This window comes from Phalacrocorax carbo, chromosome 5 (assembly GCF_963921805.1).
Source record: "Phalacrocorax carbo chromosome 5, bPhaCar2.1, whole genome shotgun sequence".
In the NCBI taxonomy this organism is placed as follows: domain Eukaryota; kingdom Metazoa; phylum Chordata; class Aves; order Suliformes; family Phalacrocoracidae; genus Phalacrocorax; species Phalacrocorax carbo.
Window position 1 is genome coordinate 11,186,224 of NC_087517.1, and position 23,090 is coordinate 11,209,313.

At 45.8% G+C, this 23,090-nt stretch overlaps 1 protein-coding gene across 1 annotated transcript in view; it reads left to right on the forward strand.

Annotated features, from left to right (window-relative positions):
- Window positions 1-7,250: 7,250 nt before the first annotated feature.
- Window positions 7,251-23,090, forward strand: part of ESYT3 (extended synaptotagmin 3) — a 35,868-nt gene continuing 20,028 nt past the window's right edge. The window contains exons 1-4 of the mRNA XM_064451139.1: window positions 7,251-7,622; window positions 13,707-13,748; window positions 14,634-14,768; window positions 15,314-15,390. Of these exons, the coding sequence (XP_064307209.1) occupies window positions 7,338-7,622; window positions 13,707-13,748; window positions 14,634-14,768; window positions 15,314-15,390 (539 nt within the window). The 5' untranslated portion in view covers window positions 7,251-7,337. The remainder of the gene's footprint in view (window positions 7,623-13,706; window positions 13,749-14,633; window positions 14,769-15,313; window positions 15,391-23,090) is intronic.

Sequence of the window (23,090 nt, forward strand, 5' to 3'; positions counted from 1 at the left end):
ATGTCATCTGAAAATTCACCCAGTGCACATCTTCAAGTGCAAAATTCAGGCACAGAGCAGTTCTGCCTGCTCAAAGAGGTTTCAGGACACTATTGGATTCAGCACTGATTCTGCTGTGAACAGGCTTTTCACTGACCTTTCTAGAGCATTGAAGGTAGCACTTCCCCAAATTTGGGGAAGCACACCCTGAAAACAGGTGGTAGGAGCTCTTCAGAGGGAGCTTTTCAGTCAGGCTGTATACATTTTCCTTTCTCAAATAAAAGGCTAAGCATGCTAAGCAGAAACTCACTAAGCAGCTGGGAGGTGCAGCCTCGCGGAAAGGCAAGATACTGTCATTGCTCCTTGGCAGTAACTTGACTCAAGGACAGTGGCTTCTGACTGACTGAATTCCCAGCCCTGTGCCAGCCTGGCTGTGCCATTGCAAACTGTGCCTGTGCCATCTTTGGCAGCTCGCGTTCCAAGTGGGAGATGGCACACAGGTGTTCCCGTGTCAGGATCCATTACAATGAAGGGATGTCTGAGCAGGTAAAAATGCAAGCAGTATTCCTCACAGTTTCATGTGTGTTGCTTTTGTTGTTACTCTGTAGGTCTCAATTTGATCCATGTCCCACGCTGTGTCAAATACAGACCACAGACTTGAAGAGTGCTCAGGCAAATCTGCATTTTAAATGGACTTTATTAAATGTGCAGTTATGACTGAGCCCTGCAGCAGAAAGAAAAGAGCAGAAATGGTCAGTTTTTACCTCCCTCCTTTCCTTCTGGGGAGAGAAAGCATAGCAGATGATGTATCCATTACTTCTTTAAAGCCTGGGTGTAAAGAAAGTAGCTTCATAGGGATGATGTTATTAGGTAAAGCAGGTACCGTTAATCAAGAAACCCTTTTGGTTTGTGACACTTCAGATGGAAAGTGCCAGGTAAATAAGATGCAGCCTTGCAAGAAACTTGAAAGTTCTGTTTGTGTGTGTGTGACAGTGAAGTCAACCAGTGAAGAAACAAGAAAGTTTCTCCTTCCTGGCTTCACCGTTGATGGGGAGGTACCAGGTGGGACAGCAGTTCTGTAGTTAAGGAATTATCTTCCTCCACTACTTGACAATTTTATTGTTTCACTAAGGTTGAGCACTCAAACTCCTTAAAGAAGAGGTTTCTGTGAACTCAATCAAGTCCTTTAAGCACTTAAAATACAGCAAGATGTATGTTGTACAGATTACAGGCTAAGCTATACATTATTAAGCTTGTTCTGGAACTTCATCATAGACTTGAAAGGCAATTTTTACAGCCTAATGTGTGTCAGTAGCCTGTAACAGCACGCCCGTTCACTCAGCCAAGTAGAAAAGGATTTAAAAGGATGTGGAGACGATTTTTTTCCTAGAGTTTTCTTTCTTGACTTTCACTAACTGACATAACAAAATCTATAAAATATTTTATCCTCCAAGAAATGTGTTGTGCTATTTTTAGACTGAAGACATTGTATCCTGTGCTCACAGCTCCCATTGCAGATATAATTGTTCAAACAGAAAAATGGAACAAATTAATGTTATAACAATGGCAAAATTTAAAACAAACAGATGTAACATGCTGTGCTTCTGAGACTAAAATGTATAGTACAATAACAGAAGTTGTACTCAGCAAAGTCTTTTAAAAATAATCTGAAGTTCCCCTGGCTCATTTTAGTTCTCTGCAGATTCTGTTACACAGCCTAATTTCAGCAAGATTTTATTTTTTGGGTAAGAAATTATTTTTCCTCAATCCAGACTGCAAATTACCTACCAAATCCAGTCTGAATACTAACATCAATGACAGGGTGCAAAGCCACCTTGTAATAGCACCCAGGGAGCAATCGTAGGTGGACAGGTCATAACTACTCTCAGGTAATCTCTGCTCTTGCTCTATTTTCTGTAGCCTGCCTTCCTGAAGTGAAAGCTGTCGTGTTCAGCAGGTGGCACTGGCTCCAAGATGACACAAAGGTGTGCTAATGTGTCTTGTGAGAAAAGCTGGGTCGTCCCTAAAGCCAGGAAAGTGACAGTTCCAGCTCGCAGGCCATCTCCGGAAGCACTAGAAAATGCTGTCCTCAATGTAAGGGGAGTTTATTTTTTCTCTCCCTCTGCTACCATCATAGCTTGCACTTTGTATTCTCTGCACTTTCTCGTGCCTCACCTGGGCAGTAATATAATTTGTGTGTACAAGACAGAGCTTTTCTCAGTGCTCTGCTGACCCAGAGGTCCACGGTGACTCGCAGTGTCAGAGCAGTGTGGGATTTGCTGGCAGGAAGGGCAAGGCTGGGCAAGGGGCATGGGGTCACACTACCCTCTTACCTTCTGGAGTGGATATTCTGCATCCTACTGGTCTGCCCTCACATTAATGGCACCATTGTAGAAAGAACAAGTGAATGTGTGAAACCAATTCCTGTTACTGGTTTTGTTATATTGCCAAAAGTACCAGCTGTTTGGTGCCTCTCTTTGCTGCCTGTTGTACAAAAGCAGTGAGAAGCCATGAACCAGGCAGACTCAGGGTATGGTATGGAGGAGCAAGCACAGTGAAGCAGAGCCTTTAAAGGCAAGAGTCATGTACTCCCAGCCCAGCTTTGCACATATTCCCAACTAAAGCGCTGGTCTTGCAGTTTTTCACGTGCGATGATTTTTCACATGAGAAGAAATCCTGCTAGCTTTACCAGTCCAGACCAGGTTTATAGATAATACCTATAATACCTATAGATAAGTCCTAGATCAGGCACGGTTTACCCAGTGTCCCACAGCTAGGCTTGAGGTTGGTATTATTTTATGCCAGTGGAATGATTCCCAAAACAGGGTGTACATTCATAATTATTTTCACGACCAAATACACTTCTCCAGGCAGAATAATATACCTGGCTGAGCAATGTAACATGGGCTCATTGTAGCTGCCCAGCTCATATTTAACTTCTGGACAGAACCGGACAGAATGGAGGAGCCACAGCTTTCACTGGGGAAAAGCACTCTGGGCTTGGTGGGAGTGTTTGCTTGGGAAGACAGTAGGAGTAGATACAGGGGTTTTGCCCTATGACGGGCAGAGTCTGGATGTGGCTTTGCTTGACAGGGTGAACAGTGCATGGACAGAGAGTACCAACCCAGGGGAAACTAAACAATAATTCCTTGTCAAGTGACAAGGAGTGCCAAAAGGGGCAACTACTTTAATCAGGTCTTGATACAGAAGTCATTCTGTTAACGCAAGGATGAAGGCTTTATCCTTACATAAGCGTTTTCTATTTTGCTGTGGATGCACAGAGAAAAGACAGTGTGCCTCTAAGATTTGCTAGCATTAATGTAGGAATTTCACACTGGTCACAAACCCTGAAGCCACAAGAAAGTTAGAAAGTCATCTTCAGTAAACCCTTTGATATCTCACTGGTATGCGCTTAAATGGATATTTCAGATTAATTCCTTTATATTCTGCATATTCTCTATAGTTAAAAGAAAAAGCGTTGGCAGTGGTTTTTCGTAACTCCCCACCTTTAAAGTGGGTTGCCTTAGTTACCGTGGCCAGCTTGAGAGACAGCAAATTTAGTACTAATACATTTTCAAAGCCCTGCGGTTTCTGTAAAATCTCTGTGTCATAATCAGCTACAACATATGCTTTTATCATAGTGTTAATAAGCTACAGTGGTGATGTCTAGCCAAGTTAAATCAGAGGTGAGGATTGTCACAGGCGAGAACAATAGCCTTGAGTCACTACCTTAGCGACTGTCCTGTGTATATTGGGAGAAACAGGTTGTGGAATTTCCCTGTAATTGAAAATAAGATTGGCTTCAGGTGGCTCAGATATCAGGTTCTTGAAAGCAGTCTGCTGCAGCAAGATCATACTTTCCCCAGTAAGAAATTGATAAGTCTTAAGTTGTCCTCTTGATCAGTGGTTCATATTTCCTCTAACGTTTAAGAAAACCACAGGAAACAATTCTTTAAAGGGTAACTGCTATCCATCATAAACACAGTTAACAGAGGTCTCAAAGGCTGTTGACTTATCTTGTTCTCATGAGTGCAATATTTGGTTTGAGAACAGCTTTCTGTGTAACCTGTTGTGATACAAGTAATTTTTCGCCTCTCCTCTTTTTCTTTTGTTCAACTTCTAAAATTTGAAGTAGTATGAGCTAAAGTTTAAAGAAATCTTATATTATTTGTGTAATTGTTTAAAGTTCCTAAAATCTCTTTAGATCCAGAAGGGAATTGTCTCTTCACAAGGTAAGGAGTTGGCAGCAAAGGAGAAGCAGTGCCCAAGAGAGTGTGGCTGTTTCTGAGCTCAGGGCCTTGGGGGACAGTGCAGGATGCGACATGGAGTTCTGCTTTCATGGAAGCACCTCCTTCACTAAACAGCAGCTGTGGGCTGTGCTGCAGGACTGGAAGTGCTCTGCTCATTCGCACGGAGGGAGCTCTCTTATTATCCTTTAACTTGAACCTAGGGTTTGTGACCAGCTGAGTGAAGAATAAGAAAACCCCCAAAATTGTACTTTATTTATGAAATTAGCCAGTATGTATTTCACTGCAGCCCCACTGTTTTTTCCTACTCAGTAAGCTGCCACCTGTTGGTGCTCCTAAACTGCATAGTGCTCTGAGTTTGAGCTAAATATCTCCAACTCCTACAGAGTAATAATTTGAAGGAGGGAAACACTGGATCTACCTTTTATTAAAGGTAGCAAAAGCAACTTCTAAGTCTTCAAAGCAACAAAAGAGCCTCCTTTTTTTTCAGAAGCTTCTCTTTTACTGAAAGGTCAGACTTTGAGGCTGAGATTATCTCTGTGAAGTCCCACCCCATGGCTGAAATGTCATACTGAAAATGTTTTACAAAGCTTTAAATGGCAGCAAGGAAAATAAATAATAGGTCAGCTTCAGTTTTTGGTCCAGTTAGAACAAAACCAGGTGTGTTTTTGCATGTAAACATATCTCCTGATATATGTACTTGTGCAAACTAACCATTGCATGTGTTTTACTGTACAGTATCAAGAGGGCAGATACTCCTTCAGCTGTTAGATCCACCAGTTTCTGGTCTTTCTTCCCCACTTTGAAAAGAGAAATGCCCCCTGGGCTCGGACCAGAGGCCCACTTGCTCTCAGTGGTGACAGGAGCTGCTCTTTAGGGAGAGAGCATGAGCCCAGTCATTTTCTGCAATCCTTTCCCCTCAACCTCCCCCAGCATCCACAGCTGTTGTACCCTTGACCTCAGGGAGTACATTTATGGGCCTCGTTGTTTCAGAATTTATCTAATCCCTTTCTGGACCAGCTGATACTGTCTGCCTTGCAGCTGCATCCAAGTTCTAGAGGCTTACTGCCCACTGTGTAAAGAAGTACTTTTTAAAGTGTGTTTTATAATGATTTATCTTTGCAACGCCCCCAGGAAGAAGAGCATATTCATCCTCATTTGGCAGAAGGGGAAGATTAGGGGGGTTGTTTCTAAAAGTACCTGGTAATAGTAGATGTCTCATGCATGAGTTTGTCTAATGTGAGACATGTGAGGCTTGATTTTTTCAGATGCCTGAACTGATTTCTGTCCCAGATCAGTCATGCGCAATGATTAACATACAAATGAGGAACACTTGTGGTATTGGTTTGATTTATTGACTGACCCATAATTTAATACCAATTCCATGGCAAAGTGGGGGCCAAACCTGGTTCTCCCCAGTCATGGTCAACTTCCTTTCCTTGGCAGTTTGCGTCTGGCTCATCATTTGTTATCTTGTGCAGCCAATATCAAAAAGGGGCCACAATAAAAGCTGGCGTCATTCACTGATGTTCCAGACTTATCCACTGAACAAAGGGTAGCATTTGCCTGATCCAGGGAAAACTGCAGTGGAAAACACTGCAGAACAGTGCAATTGCAGCCTGTCTCTTAAGGCATATTTGGAATGGTGTAGAATTAATATCACAGAATCACAGAATCTTAGAATGGTTTAGGTTGGAAGGGACCTTTAGAGGTCACTTAGTCCAACCCCCTGCAGTGAGCAGGGACATCTTCAACTAGATCAGATTGCTCAGAGCCCTGTCCAACCTGAACTTGAATGTTTCCAGGGATGGGGCATCCACCACCTCTCTGGGCAACTGGGTCAGGGTTTCACCACCCTCAGTGTAAAAAATTTTTTCCTTATATCCGTCTAAATCTACCCTCCTTCAGTTTAAAACCATCACCCCTTGTCCTGTCACTACAGGCCTTGCTAAAAAGGTTGTCCTCATCCTTCCTATAGTCCCCCTTTAAGTACTGAAAGGCCACAATAGGGTTTCCCTGAAGCTTCTCTTCTCCAGGCTGAACAACCCCAACTCTCAGCCTGTCCTCATAGGAGAGGTGCTCCAGCCCTCCAATCATTTTTGTGGCCTCCTCTGGACCCACTCCAACAGGTCCATGTCCTTCCTGTGCTGAGGGCTCCAGAGCTGAATACAGGACTCCAGGTGGGGGTCTTGAGTGGAGCAGAGGGGCAGAATCACCTCCCTCGACCTGCTGGCCATGCTGCTGGTGATGCAGCCCAGGATACAGTTGGCCTTCTGGGCTGCAAGCACACATTGTTGGGTTATATCTCTGGGTTATAGATCTTGCTGGGTTACTGCCAGCATTTCAAAAAGCATCTTAGGGTTCCCAAATAACGCTGCATTCCCTAATGCGTAATTCTCAGTATTTCAAAATCTGAAGCCCCACAATATCCCCATCAAAATCAAAAGAGCAGGAGGAAAAATATGTAGCCTTGTTCTTCCAAGCAGTGAGCATCCAGAACCAGCAGGTCATTTCCGCCTCACACCCTTCTGTGCTAAGGAGCAGCCATAGAATCATAGAATGTGCTGCGCTGGAAGGGACCCACAAGGATCATTGAGTCCCACTCCTGTCCCCGCACAGGACAACCCCAAATTCACACCATGTGTCTGAGGGCATTGTTCAAGTGCTTCTTGAGTATCATCAGGCTTGGTGCCGTGACTGCCTCCCTGGGGAGCCTGTTCCAGCGCTCCACCACCCTCTGGGGGAAGAACCTTTTCCTAATATCCAACCTACACGTCCCCGGCACGTCTTCCTGCCAACAAAGACCCTCCCACCAACGAGGGGGGTCCCACGGTCACCCCCTCACCCGCCCGCCTCGCTGGGGCGCCGTAGCGCGCCTTGCCCCGCCGGGGCTTCGCGGCGCGCTCGCTCGCTAGGGGGCGCCGTGGTGCGGCGGGGCTGGCGCGGCGCGGCGCGGCGCGGCGCGGGGCGGGGCGGGGCGGGGCGGGGCGGGGCGCCCGGCGGCGCGGGTCGCGCCTCCCCGCCGGGCGGAGGCACCGCGGCAGCGGGGCGGGGAGGGCGCACTCGGCAGGGGCGACCCCTCGGAGCCGGGGGGGGGCTCCGGATCGCAGCATGAATCCCGCGGGCGCCTCCTGCCCCGCTGGCCGGCGGCCCGGCGCCCTGCCGCGGCTGCTGCTCTCCTCCGCGGCGCGGACGCTGCTCTGGCTCGGTCCCGTCTACCTGGCGGGGTACCTGGGGCTGAGCGGCAGCTGGGTGCTGCTGGGGCTGGCGCTGTGGCTGTGCTGGGGACACAACCGGCGGTGGAAGCGCGGCCGGCTGGCTGCCGCCTTCGCGCTTCTGGAGGACGAGCGGGAGGCGGTGTCCCGGGGCCTGGCCGCCCGGCACCTGCCGGCTTGGGTGAGTCGGGGGTCCAGGCGCGCTGCGCGCCTCGCGCATCCCCCCGCGCATCCCCCCGCAGCCGCGGCGGGAGCCCCTGGGAGCGGGGACGCTGCGGGCTCCCGGCGGCGGCGGCGGCGCGCGTGGCTGGGGAGCGCCCGGCGGGAGCGGCGAAGAGCGAGGTGTTCCCTAGTGAGCAGCGGAGGGGTGAATAAAAAGAGGTGTCAGTGACGCCTCGGACCGAGCAGTGACGGCTCTGATCTGGAAGTCTTGCTCAGTAAAGTGAGCGCTAAACACGAAGTTGTTTTAGTCCGCGAAACGTGCATGTTGCTCTAAGTGTGCTTGTAAGGTAGACTGCTGTATCTCCGGAGAGATCTTCTGTCAAATATGTGCTGTTGCATTGCAGTTATTTTGGTGTAGGGGATACTTATCTTAGACCTTCTCATCCAGAAAGCTTTTTCCTCTTCTTTTGGGTATCATTTGAAAAAAAAATCTTTAAACGTAACGTTCTCTGCCTGCTAAAAACCAAATATTTAACTTCAGAGAGCTGTCTCTTGATGGTTTTAAAGTGAAGAAACTTGGAAGTCTAACTGCACATTTTATTCTACATCTTTGGGTATTTGTTGGGTAGCCTTGGTTGGCTAAAGGAAAAGGATGATGAGGGTTTGTGTTTTTGTGTTTTTGTTTTTTCCTTCAGTGTCATTTGCTTAGCATTTAAAAACATGTCAGGGACTGGCAGGGAAATGCTTTTCTTGTAAGAGACAGAATATCAAAGAGCTCTATTTGTAAAGTGTGTTGCATGGAGACATTTATAGTCAGCAAACTGTTTTATATAGCCTACAGCACTTGGCTCCCCTTAATGCTGTGGGAAACGAAGGCAGTCAGCACTTCTGAGGAGTGAGGCCAGGGTCTCTTAGCAGAGCTGGTGCAGCTCCCCGCACGTGTTCCCTCCTGCTGGGCACAGAGGTCTGCCTCTGAATGAGGTTTCTGCTTGTTTGAATTGACAGAGCATTTAAAACAACTCAGTGCATTAATGAGTGTGGTGCTGTCAGCTCCTGCCCTGATGCTGTGAGAATAGTGTTGTGTTTTATCCTCAAGTGCCCTGAATCTTGGTAATGAGAAATTGAGTCTCCTAGTCATCACTGAAAAATCAGAATCGCCCCCCCAGCACACACAAAATCTCAAAAGTTCTTAGGTTTTGTGGTTGAAAGTGTCAGGCTTTATTAGTGCATGGGCAGGCGTTCGATGGAAAGGATTATTGATTACCCTGTACTCGGCATTCATAAGGCTGCACCGAGAGCACTGTGTCCCCCAAGCACAGGAGAGGTTTTGACAAACGGGAAGACTCTAGCAGAGCCCACCAAGATGGTCAGGGGCTGGAGCACCTGGTGTGTGAGGAGAGGCTGATAGAGCCAGGGCTGTTCAGCCTCTTTCAGGAGAAGGGAAGGCTTAAGGGGGATCTCACCGCTCTCTCCTGCTGCTTAGCGCGTGCTCACAGGGAAGGTGGAGTCAGGCTTGCTTCAGAGGCCTTGCTCCTGACTCCTGAATTCCTGGAGCTGGCTGCTGGAAGGCAGGATGCAGGACCTAAGGATAAAGGGGTGCTTTCAGTATTAGCTTTTATGCACATTGCCACTTCTCCTCCTGTCCTTTTCTATGTTGGTAACTTGTTCTTCATCAACATCAGTTGGTGTTTGCTCCCACACCACACTTGTACTTGATGGTGTTTTAACTCCACAGTTTTAATTTTCCTTCTGTCCCCTTCCTCAATTTTATCTTGTACTTCTCCCCTGTGCCAGTCTTGGAGGCTGATTCTCACCTGCTGTCTATTCAGTTTATTCTCTGTGGTGTCATCTTTTTTTATCTTTCATTTTTGCCTTTCACTGTTCATGAGCCTTCAGTTGAAACTGCTTTTAAAAGTGTCCCTTGCGTTCTTCTCTCCTGACACACAGAGTTGGAAATAGGAATACCGTTCAGGCTAGGGGGAGCATGGGTTGGATTTGCGGTGTTGTAATTCTAGGAGAGGTTCAGGAGGTGTGAAGCAATGGCAGTGTCTTAGGGGATTGGTAAACAGTTGTCTCCTCATGTGCCCTGTAGTAAAATGAGGAGGATCCATCCAGTTGAAGAGTTAAGACCAGTCATTGATTGCACTAGTTGGTTAAAAATGTTCTCCCTAAGAGCAGTGCAGTGGCTCCTTCAAATGTGGCTCGGGCTCCCCTCAGTCCTGGTGTCAGCTGTTAGGAGATGCATTCGTATTGCAGCCTTTCCTTCAGGGGGGATGCTGGGAGGGTTTCCCTCATCTACTTAACCATCTGTTTCAGGGAATTTGCAGGGTTATTTTGCAGCACCAGTTTCTTGGCTGAAACCAGCCAGTGAGTTTGGAATAGAGGCATTCCTGTGCTAGACAGCTTACGTGGGCAGGCTGCACTTCCTTAGGAAAGCAGGCTGGAAATCTGCTTGTGTTGAGTAGAGTCAGAACTGTGTCTTGGAGAGGTGAGACTTTCTGACTTCAGCCTGTACAGCCTGACTTTTGTAAAACCAGTCAGTGCCCAGAGCAGAGGAAGCTGGGTTTCCACCTTCGCTCTGGCTCCTGGAGGTGGTAGCGATTGCTCCATGCTGCTTTTGCAGCTGAGAACATGCAAGTATGCTGGGTTTCTTCCTGATGTTAGATTCATATTATCAGGAGTAACTGATACTGCTGTGAACAGAACAGTCCTTTAAACTTTGCCTGTTACTACTTTCTTCATGCAAAGGGCTTGTTTAGACTTTTTTTTTCTCCAGCACAGGGAGCCTAAAAACCTGTCCCTTAAAAGGAGAAGAGAGAAGAAAAAAACCAATCAACCAACCAACAAACCCCCCCGGCCCCCCAAAAAACCCCAGACAAACCAAAAACCCAACAAAACACAAACAACAAAAAAACCCCTGATGGATAGATTCCTGTGTTGTATTTGAACAGAATGGCACTGTTGTGTCAGGCATAGCTTTTGCTATTGCTATGATAGTTGGTGTGGCCTGCTCCGGGCAAGGTGGAGCCATGCAGAAACTTATACATTTCCTTTACTTGCTAGTAATTGGCCCGTACCTAGTGTTTTTGATCTTCAAAGCTCTTTTCAAATGCTAAGTAATTTTTACAGCATTCCTAAAAATATTGGCAAGAAGTATGCCTGCTTTTGTAGATGGGGAAAACTGATTTTGATAGTGTGACTTGCCCAAGGCTACAGGATTAAGTCTTGTTCTGGGGTAGTGTTAACTTTGGCAGCTCTTGATGGCTGTTTCTGGGCTTACTAGGAAGTGTTCTGGGCTTCTCTTACCCGTGCTGTTCTGATGACAAGGGCAAGACCTTGCTGCCAGGGCTCTCGCCAGTAACAAGGGTCAGAAGTGAGTCTGAAGTCCAGAACACGTGGTTAAAAAGTATGGAACTGCAGATTTTTTTTTTTTCCAATAAGTGTTTGAACACAGTAAGTTCTTGGAGTAAGCTCTTGGGTCAAGCAGAGAGCTCAGTGGTGTCACTGGGCTGGACTAGAGCAGAACTCATCATCTCCTAATGGGACATGCATGTTGTGGGAATACCCTATGGACAGGAAAGGCTTTGCTTAGAGCTTATGTCTTACTAGTCAGTGGATAATCTAGGTGCACCTCTGGGATGCCAAGCTCTGCTTCTTCTGCCGAACTGCTAACTGAATTTATACCATGGAGTGCAGCTGACCTTTGGTATTGAGAACCCACTGAAATTTGGTGGCCTTTCATAATAGGCAGAAAGCTGTTTTTCACCAGACACGTGTACTCAGCCAGTTTCTGTGGTGTTTGCCTCTGTGAGAGCCCTGCTGTGTTAGCCAAGGAGCTCCTGGTGGTCTTTGGTACCTTTGAGCTACAGCAGTGATATTTCGTCCATCTGTCAAAGGAAACTGAGGCACAGAGTGCCTGGGTAGGAGCTGTGTTGCAGACACATGGATGAGGAGACATCAAGCAGGATGGAAATGTACTGCAAATGGCTGTGAATCCTATCACAGCAATCTGAGGTGTGACGCAGTGATTTGTGATTCATTGTGGTTGCTTTTGGAGTTTGCCCTGGGCTGTCTGGTTTGGGTGTCTGTGGCTCAAATAGTGATTTCAATTTTGATTTTTCTTAAGGTGGGTCTAGCTGCTGCCTCCTCCTCACAGTTTTTGCCTGTTTCCTGAGGCTCCTGTGTGCTGTTCCAGCTCACTTTAGCCACCAGCTTGCTTCTTGGTTGCCTCCTGCAGTTGCATCTCTAGAAGTTTTGGCTCTAGTGAGGAATCCCAGCCAACCTCAGTTGTTTATATTGTGCTATGTTTCTGCCCTTAATGTTGGTGGATCTTGCACGTGGGTTGTGACTTTCTCATTGGCATGTGGTGACTTAACTGTTGCCCTGAGTCCGGGTCTGTCCTTCCTTTTGGGTCACGTCCCTCTCCTCACTGTAAGGTCTTTTGAAGGACAGCTCACCATGCTACTTCCATCCCTGCTCTACCCTGCCTGTGACTGGTCCAGGGCTGTGGCAAAAATGCTGTGCGACACTGGTGCTTGGCAGTTGCACTGGAGCTGGGAACCAACTGCCTTCAGGCTACCCAGGATTTATGTGCCCTGGCAGAGGACCTTTTGGTGAAAGATGAAAGGCTGGCAGGTGAAGTGGAGGTCTCCTTCTTCACATAATCTGCCTTAATCTAAAATGTCAGCAGTAGTTTATCAGTATTGATGGTCCCTTCTGGTGCTGTATTCTCACTTTATCATGCAAATGGAGCTGGGTAGGCTGACATTTCAGTGAACTTGCGTCATCTTATTTAATGGAAAAGTTGCTATTTAGAGCATCAAAAGAAATTGCTTGTAAAGAATATGGTAATATCACTTTGGTTTTTTTAATGTAATAACTGGAGATAATTTGAAGCATTATTTGAGCAAGGCAAGTGGGCTCTGAAATCGTACATGAAGCTGGAATAAAAGGCAGTCTGCTGTCCGTTCCATGCAAACATCTCTGAGCACCCCTCTGAAAGCTGCTGAATTAAACAGCAAGCCTTTGACTGAAGAGTGTCATTCATAGCTCTTGTGTAAGGAGGTAATGTATTGTCCTACCCAATTACTATTATCAGGCTAGATGATAGTCAAAGGAGTCCCTTGTATTCAGGTGCTCTTGCAGAGCTGAACAAGGCCTGAATGTCCTTCTGAGAAGCTGCTGCACCATCCTTCCCTTCTGCAATAACCTGCTACCAACTTGTAGCGCTGGCTGAAAATACCACATCCATAAGACTTTAATATGTGGTTGTAGTAAGATGATTGTGGCTCTTCACTCAGCAGCTTCTTGGTAAGGTCTGAGAAGTCAGTTAGTCACTTGCATGGCCTCATATCCAACTGTCCTGATGGTGATTAAACAAGTCACCACTTCAGGGAACTGGAGGGATTTTGTAATGGACACGTACACTTCTCGTTGGTGTTGCATGTGTCCAACTTGAAAACATGATGCATGAGTGACCAGTATGTTTTAATTTGTCTGTAGCATCTTAGAAACCTCTGAGAGGTGAAAACACTGGACTGTTACACATGATAGTGTATGCTAATAGGCTTGAACTTTTACACTGCTTCTTTACCCTGAAGCCATTGGTGCTATGTTAGTATTAGTGGAGAAATGCTGCTGCAACCAATAAACTGAGTTTCCCAAGCAGGTTCTTGTTTTCCAAACCGCACTGTCCTAGTTGAGGTGAGCCAGTACAGGAAACAGGTCCTACACAACCCGTGATCTTGAAGGGAAGCAGGTCTCGTGGCTTCCCAAGGCGTGACCAAGAGAGGGATGAGAAACCTAATGCTGCTTTACATCACGAACAGGATATGACACTTGCTTTAATCATATAAATGTGCCCAGAGGCATACTGGTACATCAGTGCATGTGTGTTCTTTTGCCTATTACTATTTTTTACTATTTTATTTGCCTTTTACAATTATTCAAGGAGGTAGTAAATTATAAAGGATGCATGTATGAGGGCAGAGGGATCTCAGCTTACTCTAAAACTTGTTCCATGCTCCATGGTATTTTTTGCATGTGTTGCAGTATGCCCAAACAGATGGCATGTGGTACTCACTTTATTTTTCTCTGCACCTAGGTTAATTTCCCTGATGTTGAACGAGTTGAGTGGCTGAACAAGGTGAGTAGTGCTGAATTCCAGTTTGTGAGGCCATCTGCTCTGAGCTGCACCACAGCACAAACTCTGCGGGCCAAGTCTGAGGCAGTTATCAAGTCACTACAATTTGGCTCAACCATATCAGTGTCTGTGCTTAAGTCTTGGAGCCACTTAAGTATAGAGTTGCAACTGAGGTTTTGGTGAGAGCCAAGTGTGTGCCTGGTTGATGCAGGTTGGATGAATTTGGCCACAACACTTCATTCTGAGGTTAAAAAAAAGGCAAGTGTGTGTGCGTGCGTGTATATAGGTACATGTGTATATACGCGTATGTGTATATAGATATGTGTGTATGTATTATTATTATTTTAGCAAAAGTAGTGACATTTCCTCTCACCAGAGAGGTTCCCCAAGAGCTCTGAGGTGCATGTTCCCATCAGCAGGTGTAGTCAAGCTCTCACTTGAACTGGACTCTGTGGAATTCAAAGCAAACCAGCTGAACTTGCAAATTGGCATCCAGTAATATCCTGTTTTTCTTTTTCGCAAACTTTCTGTTTGATGTAGAAGCACACCTAATGCCAGGGAACTTTGTGACACTTTAGGGTAATCGGGGACTACTGTGCTTTAGAGACTTTAACCCTGGCCTTTGCTTGCTCAGTCCCTATGGCTAGAAGCAGTCAATAGACTCTGCAGCGCTGAAAACTCACCCTTCAGTTCCTGAAACAAATTATTTTTCTGAGGAACTGAGATGGATCCTTCCATAAAGATGACTTACGAGCACAAACGTGACTTAGTATTTTAAAAGGACAGACATTAATAGCCAGGTGTTCTGTGATGTGTGTGTCTGTTTCTCAACAAACTGTATCTTATACAAAGAATCTTCAGTGTGTTTCTACTTTTGCTGTTCTTTAGGTCCTTGTACAGGCTTGGCCATACTTTGGGACAATCATGGAAAAAACATTTAAAGAAGTTCTTGAACCAAAAATCAGAGCAAAGAATGTACATCTGAAAACATGCACCTTTACCAAGATCCACTTTGGTGAGAAGGTAGTGTGAATTCTTTGCAACATTTTGCAGTTCAGTCTTTACTGAAAAGTTCAGATGCCAGGGGAGTCAATGTTCAGCTCTTTAATAGCTCTTGAGTGTTTAACAGAATGATATTGATACAACACTGCTGCCTCCTTTGTTCCTTCCTCATGTTGATTTGAGCATCTTCACCGTGAAGGAAAGACCATATAGGAGAGACAGGCATCTCTTCCCACTGGCTGTCAGTGTCGTGGGACTGGAGGTAGAAAAAGGGGCACATATCCACATTTCTTTCTGTTATGCCCTTGTGACAGAAGTTTTCAGCACTTCCTAGGGCTTGCAGCACGAGCTACTTGCAACCAGCCCTGTATTTGAGGGCTGCCAAGGCTGTTCACGCTATCTCTTTAAGGCAAAAACTCGCGTAGTTTACTCATACTTTACATGCAGTTGTGCAAGTCTTTAACGAATGCTTCTGTACTGAAATTGATTGAAGTGAGTAGGACTTGTCACTTGGGCTTAACTTGAAAGGTATTAACTATGCCGTATCTTGTTTGCCTTTATTTCAGTGCCCTAGAATCAACGGAATAAAAGCCTACACCAAAGAAATTGATAGAAGACAAGTTATCCTAGACCTCCAGATATGGTAACATTGCATCGTTGATTATGTAGATGGTTCTTAACTCACTTTGCCACCTGTGTGTGATTTGTCATGCTGGACTGACATGTAGTCCACTGAGATCAGCTTGAAGTGGAGAGGTCCTTATATCAACTTAGAATGATATGAGATAATCTGTCCCCCAGCTGGATGTCCTCAACACTTACAGAGGTGAGATGTTGTGCACCAGCCTTTAAGTCAGAAAGCAGTGTCACCTGCACAGTTTTAGGTGTTACCTACTCTGGCCCATCACTGCTGCCATGGGTATAAGAATGTGTCCCTTGGCTTCACCATTCATGGCAGTAAGAACCCAAGTTTTGGAACTGTATTTCCTGTTCTGACAGCTCTGAAAGCTCTCAGGCATGGAGGTATTTGGTCTATCTTGCCCCACTATGGTTCCTCTTCAGTCCAACCTCTCCAGTTCTTCCAGAACTACTTGCACTATTTATTTTTGAATTCCTTTCCCTAGATGAATCCTCTTGTTTTACTCACCATTTGTTCAATGTGCCACCTGACAGATTTGTGTTTTTTGGTTACAGATGTTCTCTGAGCAGAAAACTGCCTCTAGCTCTGTTAATAAAATGAGATAAAACATTTGATACCTCTCAGGCTGTTTTGAATGATCTTGTGTGTTTTGTTAACATCAGAGCCACTGCAGAGCTAAACTCTCTCCTGGTTTAGCCTGGAGAATGGCACTGCTGGGGGAATTACCACTTGCATGCTGCTGTAGCTCTAAGTTCAGTGGGCTATTGAGCTGCCTAATTTAAATGGCTTTTCTTCATGGTAGTGCCAGGAAAAAGCAGTGTGAAATTACAGAGTGTCTTGGCAGCAGCACATAGCTGCTCAGAACCGTGCCTGCTGCTTAGAGTGGCAATGGCATGGCAGCATCCCCAGCCCTGGCAGAGCACCATCGCTCCCTGCAAAATGGCATGCTTGATTTTCTGCCAGAACATGTTGTGCTTCAGTGCTGTCAGTGAAGTGCTCGTTGTAAGAGCCAGACCAGTTTTAGGGCCTTTGGCAAATAATTCGTGCCTTCCACATTGAGATTGAGGGATTAGATGCCTTTAAGGCTTTGCAGGAGGTTGCTGCTGTTCTCTGTTAAATTACCTCTCCAGGCTGCTTCTCCCACATACTCATTTTCACTGTCTTTTAACAATCCTCTGCAGAGGGATTCCCCCACCTCCTCATTCCTGTCCCTGCAGCAGACCCATCAGCACCTCCAAACTGGCCATACACTTCTGTTCCTCATCCTGATGATAACATAACCTGAACTGTCATCTGATGACCCAAGTATTTTCTTATTCACATAGGAGTGTCCAGACTACCTTATCTCTCTGGTGGTCTCTTCTCCTGGGCTGTGTTAAGGACCCAGATTCTCTTATGTTAATACATAAACACTAGTTTCTGCAGCTAAGCTGGGTTTTGTGTGTTGTGTTGTATGTAGTGTATTATTTCCAGGAACCAGGAGAAGCAAATCTATGAGCAGTGGTGTTATTTACCTGCCTTTTTCTGGATTGCCAAAGGAACATACTGGTTTTTTTGTTTCGTGTGGGTTTTTTGGTTTTGGGGTTGTTTGTTGTTGTGGGATTTTTTTGTTTGCTTGTTATCTTTAATCAAAGAAATGGTCAGTCTCTACTTTTCTGGAGTGAGGCAAACCCCCATTACAAAAAAGGCTCTCTTAGCTACATAGATAGCAGTGAGTGTCTGCACTAGTGCAGCTGGTGCTGGGAGAAGAGCTGCTTAGAGGAGATGGACTAGAGCTGCCCCAATGTGAGGCTGCTGCCCTTTGCACTACCTCTCAGTTGCTGCATGCTGGTGAGGTTTAAATGGCTGGATCTGTCCATGGAGCTGCATCCTGGCATCGCAGCTCTGAAGAGGAGAGTGATGCTCTGTGGGTGCCAGTGTGATGCACTTTGCAATGCTGAGACCACAGTGACAGACTTCCCTCTCTTGGGTTAGGTTTCAGAGAAGCGTGGCTGTGTTGCAGTGGACATTAAAGGATTAACGTGTCTGCATGTTATAAGCATGACTCTTTTGCCTTGGTGCTTGCTAGCTGTAGTTTTGTGGGAGCTCCCTCACTGGTGAACCCGCGTGGATGTTGCCTGTTGGCTGGCTCACCACCGCATGCAGCGCTGACCAGGGCGGCTGTGGGAGGGAAAGCCAAGCAGCCGCTTCATGCAGGGTGCTGTTATCCTGGTGGATGGCAATCCTGCCTTGGCAGCAGCTCCGCCCTGCTCCAGTGCTGAGTTACCCTTTGCGTTACTGTCTTGCATCCAGAAATCTCAGCATGCTCTGTAAATGCTTTTTGCTTTCAGTCTCAACAGCAGTGCAGGAAGAGGAACCTTTTCCTTCAGTTTTTATCAAGGAGGCAACTGGTCTCTGGCCCAGAGTCTTTGATTTGGCCAGGGAAATACACAGGAAAAGGGCAGGACTAGAAAAAACCTTTAACTCTTACCCTTCTTTTGTGGTCTGTATGGAATCGTTTGTGTAGTTTTAATGGCCACTTGTAGACATATGGTCCATCTAGCGTTTCATTTAATCCATGCTCCTGATCTCCATAACATGATGCAGTGCTGAATGCTGTGGTTCAGGTCTGTGCCATGTGAAGAATAGCTTCCTTTCCTCTCTTTTAAATTTGTGATGCGATATCGCAAATTGCATCCTTTGCTTGGGAACTATGAAAAATAGCACTTAGAGGTCCCTTACTTGTCTGGGCAGTAGCTGTCAGCAGAGCCAGTGATGCAGTAGATCTGGTATTGCATGGAGTTACCAAAAGGAACTTAAGAAGCTGCTTTAATTAAATCTGTTAACAACGGCTTACATGTCCATAGCATCAGGCATTGGCAATGGTTATGTGGAGCACCGTGTCGTTACAGTCTTAACTGTCCCACGTGAAAGGACTATACTTGAGTTTTTGGCAGGAAACCCAGGGCTCAGAGGTGGTTATTTGTGAAGCACAGAGACCTTTTGGCAAAGGCAAGGAAGGAGGCTATAAGTCGTCTTTCAAAATCTCTTGCTTGGTCCCTATGATGATGCACCCATTGGTGTAAATTCATGTTGTGTAACTTTTGTCACGGTTTATAGGACTGAAGAGAGATGTTGAGATAATCACTGCTTACCCTCAGGCCTTCTGTACAGACAAAGTTTGTCATTTTTCTGTTTGAAGGTCCTGTGTCTGTATTCTGTTAATGTATCTGTCTTCTAGAGCAAATATACCTGATCTACAGCTTTCACGTGACACATAAGGAACTATCAGGGTTCCTGCAGTGGCTAAATGAAATATGAATCCCATCAGACTGGGATTTGAAATCCTGTCCTGGTTTCAGCTGGGATGGAGTTAATTTTCTTCCTAGTAGCTGGTATAGTGCTGTGTTTTGAATTTAGTATGAGAATAATGTGATAACACACTGATGTTTTAGTTGTTGCGAAGTTGTGCTTACACTATTCAAGGACTTTTCAGCTTCCCATGCTCTGCCAGGTGCACAAGAAGCTGGGAGGGGGCACAGCCAGGACAGCTGACACCAACTGGCCAAAGGCATACTCCCCACCATATGCTGTCATGCTCAGTATATAAACTGAGGGGGGTTGGCGGGGGGGGTGGGCAGCGGTTGCTGCTCGGGGGCAGGCTGGGCATCGGTCAGAGGGTGGTGAGATGTTGCAGCATGTGTTTTTTTCCCTGGGTTTTGTGTCCCCTCCATTGTTTTCATTTTCATTACAATTATTATTCTATTTTATTATTAAACTGTTCTTATCTCAAGCCACAAGTTGTTTTTTCTACTTTTGCCCTTCTGATTCTCTCCCCCATCCCACTCGGGGGGTGTGTGTGTGAGGGTGAGCGAGCAGCTGTGTGGTGTTTAGAAGTCTGCTGGGTTAAACCACAAAAAATTCCCAATATGGGAATATGAGATCCTAGTTGGAAATAGACTGGCAATATTCTGGGATCTCCAGACAATTTGCCCTAGATCTAAATCATGAATCTAGCTCCTGAGCATTGGGAGCTGACAGTTGCATCCTCCAAATGAATTAATGTCAAAGAATTCCAGAAATGTTCTCTAAAACTGCATTTTTCAAAATGAGAACTTTTCAAGTGCAGCCACTTGACCTCCTACAGCTGCTTTTCTTCCCACTAATTCTGCATTTGCCTGAGCTGCTGTGTAATCATTTGCTATAATCATTAGAGTTTCAAAGTGTTTGAAGGCTTACCTTCAAAGATTTCTTACATCCTGGAAGAATATCTTGCAATCCAGTTGCTTCCTATTTCGTTAATTTGATTTAGTACTCATAACCATTTTTCACTGGAAATGTTTTTAATTTCATTTCCATGCTCTTCTGTGGCATTTACTGTCATAGAAGAATACTTTAATAATTAATATGTATACAAAAATATGTATGCGATTTACTCTTTTAAGAGAATCTCTGGACTTCCTAACTGCCAAGTTTTCAAATCTGGAAAGACGGTCTCTGTCATTTAGTGCAGAATTGGGGAAAGTAGTAGAAAGAACTGTGCAACAATACTTGGAGCTTTGGTGTAGCTTGGGTTTGTAGGATCTTGCAAGAAACCGAAAGCATGTTGGAAACTTGTCAGTCTTGAGCAAAAAATAAATGCTTGCCCTCAGGAGCCTGACCTGATAGGCAAAGGGGAAAGGCAGAGGTGGTCTGATTTTTCTCATACCCTGTGGTACTTGGTCACATTTTATTGTCTCTCTTATTTGTCTAATACTGCTCATTTACCCAGGTCCAAAGTGAGGCAGACTAAGCAGTAGTCTGCTTTACAAAGCACTTGAGAAGGCTGGACCAAAGGGGGCTTTCAGCATGCGGGCCAGTGAGGAGATGGGGCCATGGGGAGTTACTTTACAGGGGGACAATTGCACATGCCTTTTCTAAAGGGATATGTAGACATCCAGGTCAGTCAAACTTGCCACTATGTGCTCTTGTAGCATCCCTGCCTTTAGCCAATGAATTGCCATTTTATTATAAACACTGGGCCCAGCTCTTCCACCCATGTACAGAAGAGATACAGATACATGCACTTGTACAAGCTTCTCCAGTTCTCATCCCTGGGACAGGCATGCTTATCTGCATCACCTTAGGTGATTTAGGAGAGAAATGGGTAGTTCTTCGACCTTTCACAGGCAGGTAAAGCATGGTCCTGTGGATAGTGGCAGAATGGCAGAGGAAGCCCTACACACTGTTAAGCGTCAGTGCTTGAGTTTGGCTGAGGTGTGCTTTCTCTGGGGGAGGACAGCAGAGCACAGCAAGGTTACACTGAGCATGGAGCACAGTCCAGCAGCTTGGACTGGAAATGAGGACTAAAACTAATGAACAGAGAGTGCATCCTTCCTACCAAGCACCCTGGTGTGGGGGTGATGCCTCTGTAAAGCAGACTTAAGGATAATTAGAAGCTCAGGCTCTGATGAAAGGGGTAAAGACTTCTCTGACATCTAGACTCTAAAACATGATTGTACTTATTGAAGTGTTACTGGAGAAAAGAGACATCTAGGACTGGGTGGGAAGAGTTTTTGACTGTGTGGAAATGCATAAAGGTTGTAAGTTGAAACACCACAACTATTACTTGTTGTGTTGGACACTGGCAACAGCTGAATTACATCCTCTTGGATTAATTACTGCAAATTGAGGAACGCATTTTGCCTTCTCATTTAGACTCCTATTGTGACAAAGCTCTATTAGCACTCAGTGTAACGAGCTGTAAGATAATGTCAAAATTGTAGAAATTAATAAATGTAAAAATAAGTTTGTTTAATTATGTGACTAGCTTATAAGAAAGATTGTGTTAATTTTGGCATGGCCTGTGAGGTTGGTTATTTAAGAAATGAGAATGCTCTAACTTTAAAGGCTTTAATTTGTATGTTATGAGCCTTTTAAATTTTCTTAAGTGACTATCTGCAAACAAATATTCAAGAACTTTGCTTGCAAAAACAGACACAAATTTACAGGTTTACACATTCTTGGCAGGCTTTCTGGGTGGATGGAATCACAGAATCACAGAATGGTAGGGGTTGGAAGGAACCTCTGGAGATCATCTTGTCCAACCCCCCTGCTTGAGCTGGGACACCCAGAGCAGGGGGCACAGGAACACATCCAGGTGGGTTTTGAATGTCTCCAGGGATGGAGGCTCCACAACCTTCCTGGGCAGCCTGTGCCACTGCTCTGGCACCTGCACAGGAAAGAAGTTTTTCCTCACGTTCAGATGGAACTTCCTGCATTCCAACTTGTGCCCATTGCCCCTTGGCCTGTCATTGGGCACTAATGAAAATAGCCTAGTCCTAACATCCTGACACCACCCTTTAGATATTTATAGGTATTTATGAAATCCCCCCTCTGTCTTCTCTTCTCCAGGCTGAACAAATCCAGGTCTGTCAGCCTTCCCTTGTAAGGGAGATGCTCCAGTCCCCTGATCATCTTCATAGCTCTCCACTGGACTTGCTCAAGCAGTTCCCTGTCCTTCTTAAACTGGGGTCCTGAAACTGGACACAGTACTCCAAATGTGGTCTCACAAGGGCAGAGGAGAGGGGGAGGACAACCTCTCTCGACCTGCTGGCCACACTCCTTTTAATGCAGCCCAGGATACCGTTGGCCTTCTTGGCCAGAAGGGCACATTGGTGGCTCATGGTCAGCTTGCTGTCCCCCAGCACTCCCAGGTCCTTCTTAATGGAGCTGCTTTCCAGTAGTTCAGTCCCCAGCCTGTACTGGTGCCTGGGGTTGTTCCTCCCCAGGTGCAGGACCTTGCACTTGCTCCTGCTGAATTTCATGAAGTTCCCCTCAGCCCAGCTCTCCAGCCTGTCCAGGTCTCGCTGAGTGGCAGCACATCCTTCTGGTGTATCAGCCACTCCTCCCAGCTTGGTATCATCAGCAAACTGGCTGAGGTTACGCTCTGTCCCTGCATCCAGGTCATTGATGAATATATTAAACAGGACAGGGCCCAGCACAGACCCCTGGGGAACACCACTAGTGAGAGGCCTCCAGCCAGACTCTGCTCCATTGGTCATGAATCTGTCTATGTGCAAGTTAGAGTGTGAATTAGTGGCAACAGCAGCAAAAATCCTGACCTTTTTTATTTTTTTAGGGTGTGAAATTATGTGTGCGGGTGGCAAGCACAGCACATTCACTGTGCTGTGGTACCTATACACCCTGCTTTACCTGCCGGGTGTTTCGTGTGTCTGCATCCAGAGCGAGCTATTTCTCAGAGGACTGAAAGGGAACTTGGTAGCTTCTTTCAATTGTTTTCTGCCAGAGGCATCAACAAATCTGCTCAGTTCTGCTCCCTGGGGAGTGGCTATTAGTTTCTCCATAAGGTGATATTTGTATTTTTGTTAAAGTCTACGGTGGTTTCCAAATTGCGGAAGTACCACACTCTGCATTTGTTTTATTTAAAGCCTTGTGTTCTCCATGGCAACTGACCAAAATCTGATCTAAGTTGTTGTCTCTTGATTCAGCTTCAAGGAAAACAGGTTACTTTTAGTGATGAATTTGTCCTTCAAGTGGGCTTTTGGTTTGTGGACAAGGGTGATATATGGGCTGTTTGGTTGTGGGCAAGGTGAGGGCCTCATATGTAATGGCAGGATGGCTCTGCATCAGCTTGGGAGCTACATCACCAGGTTATGGGGTGGGATCAGGCCTTTGGCAGAGAAGGGAGCACTGTGACTTTGACTTTTGAATGAGCCTGTTGA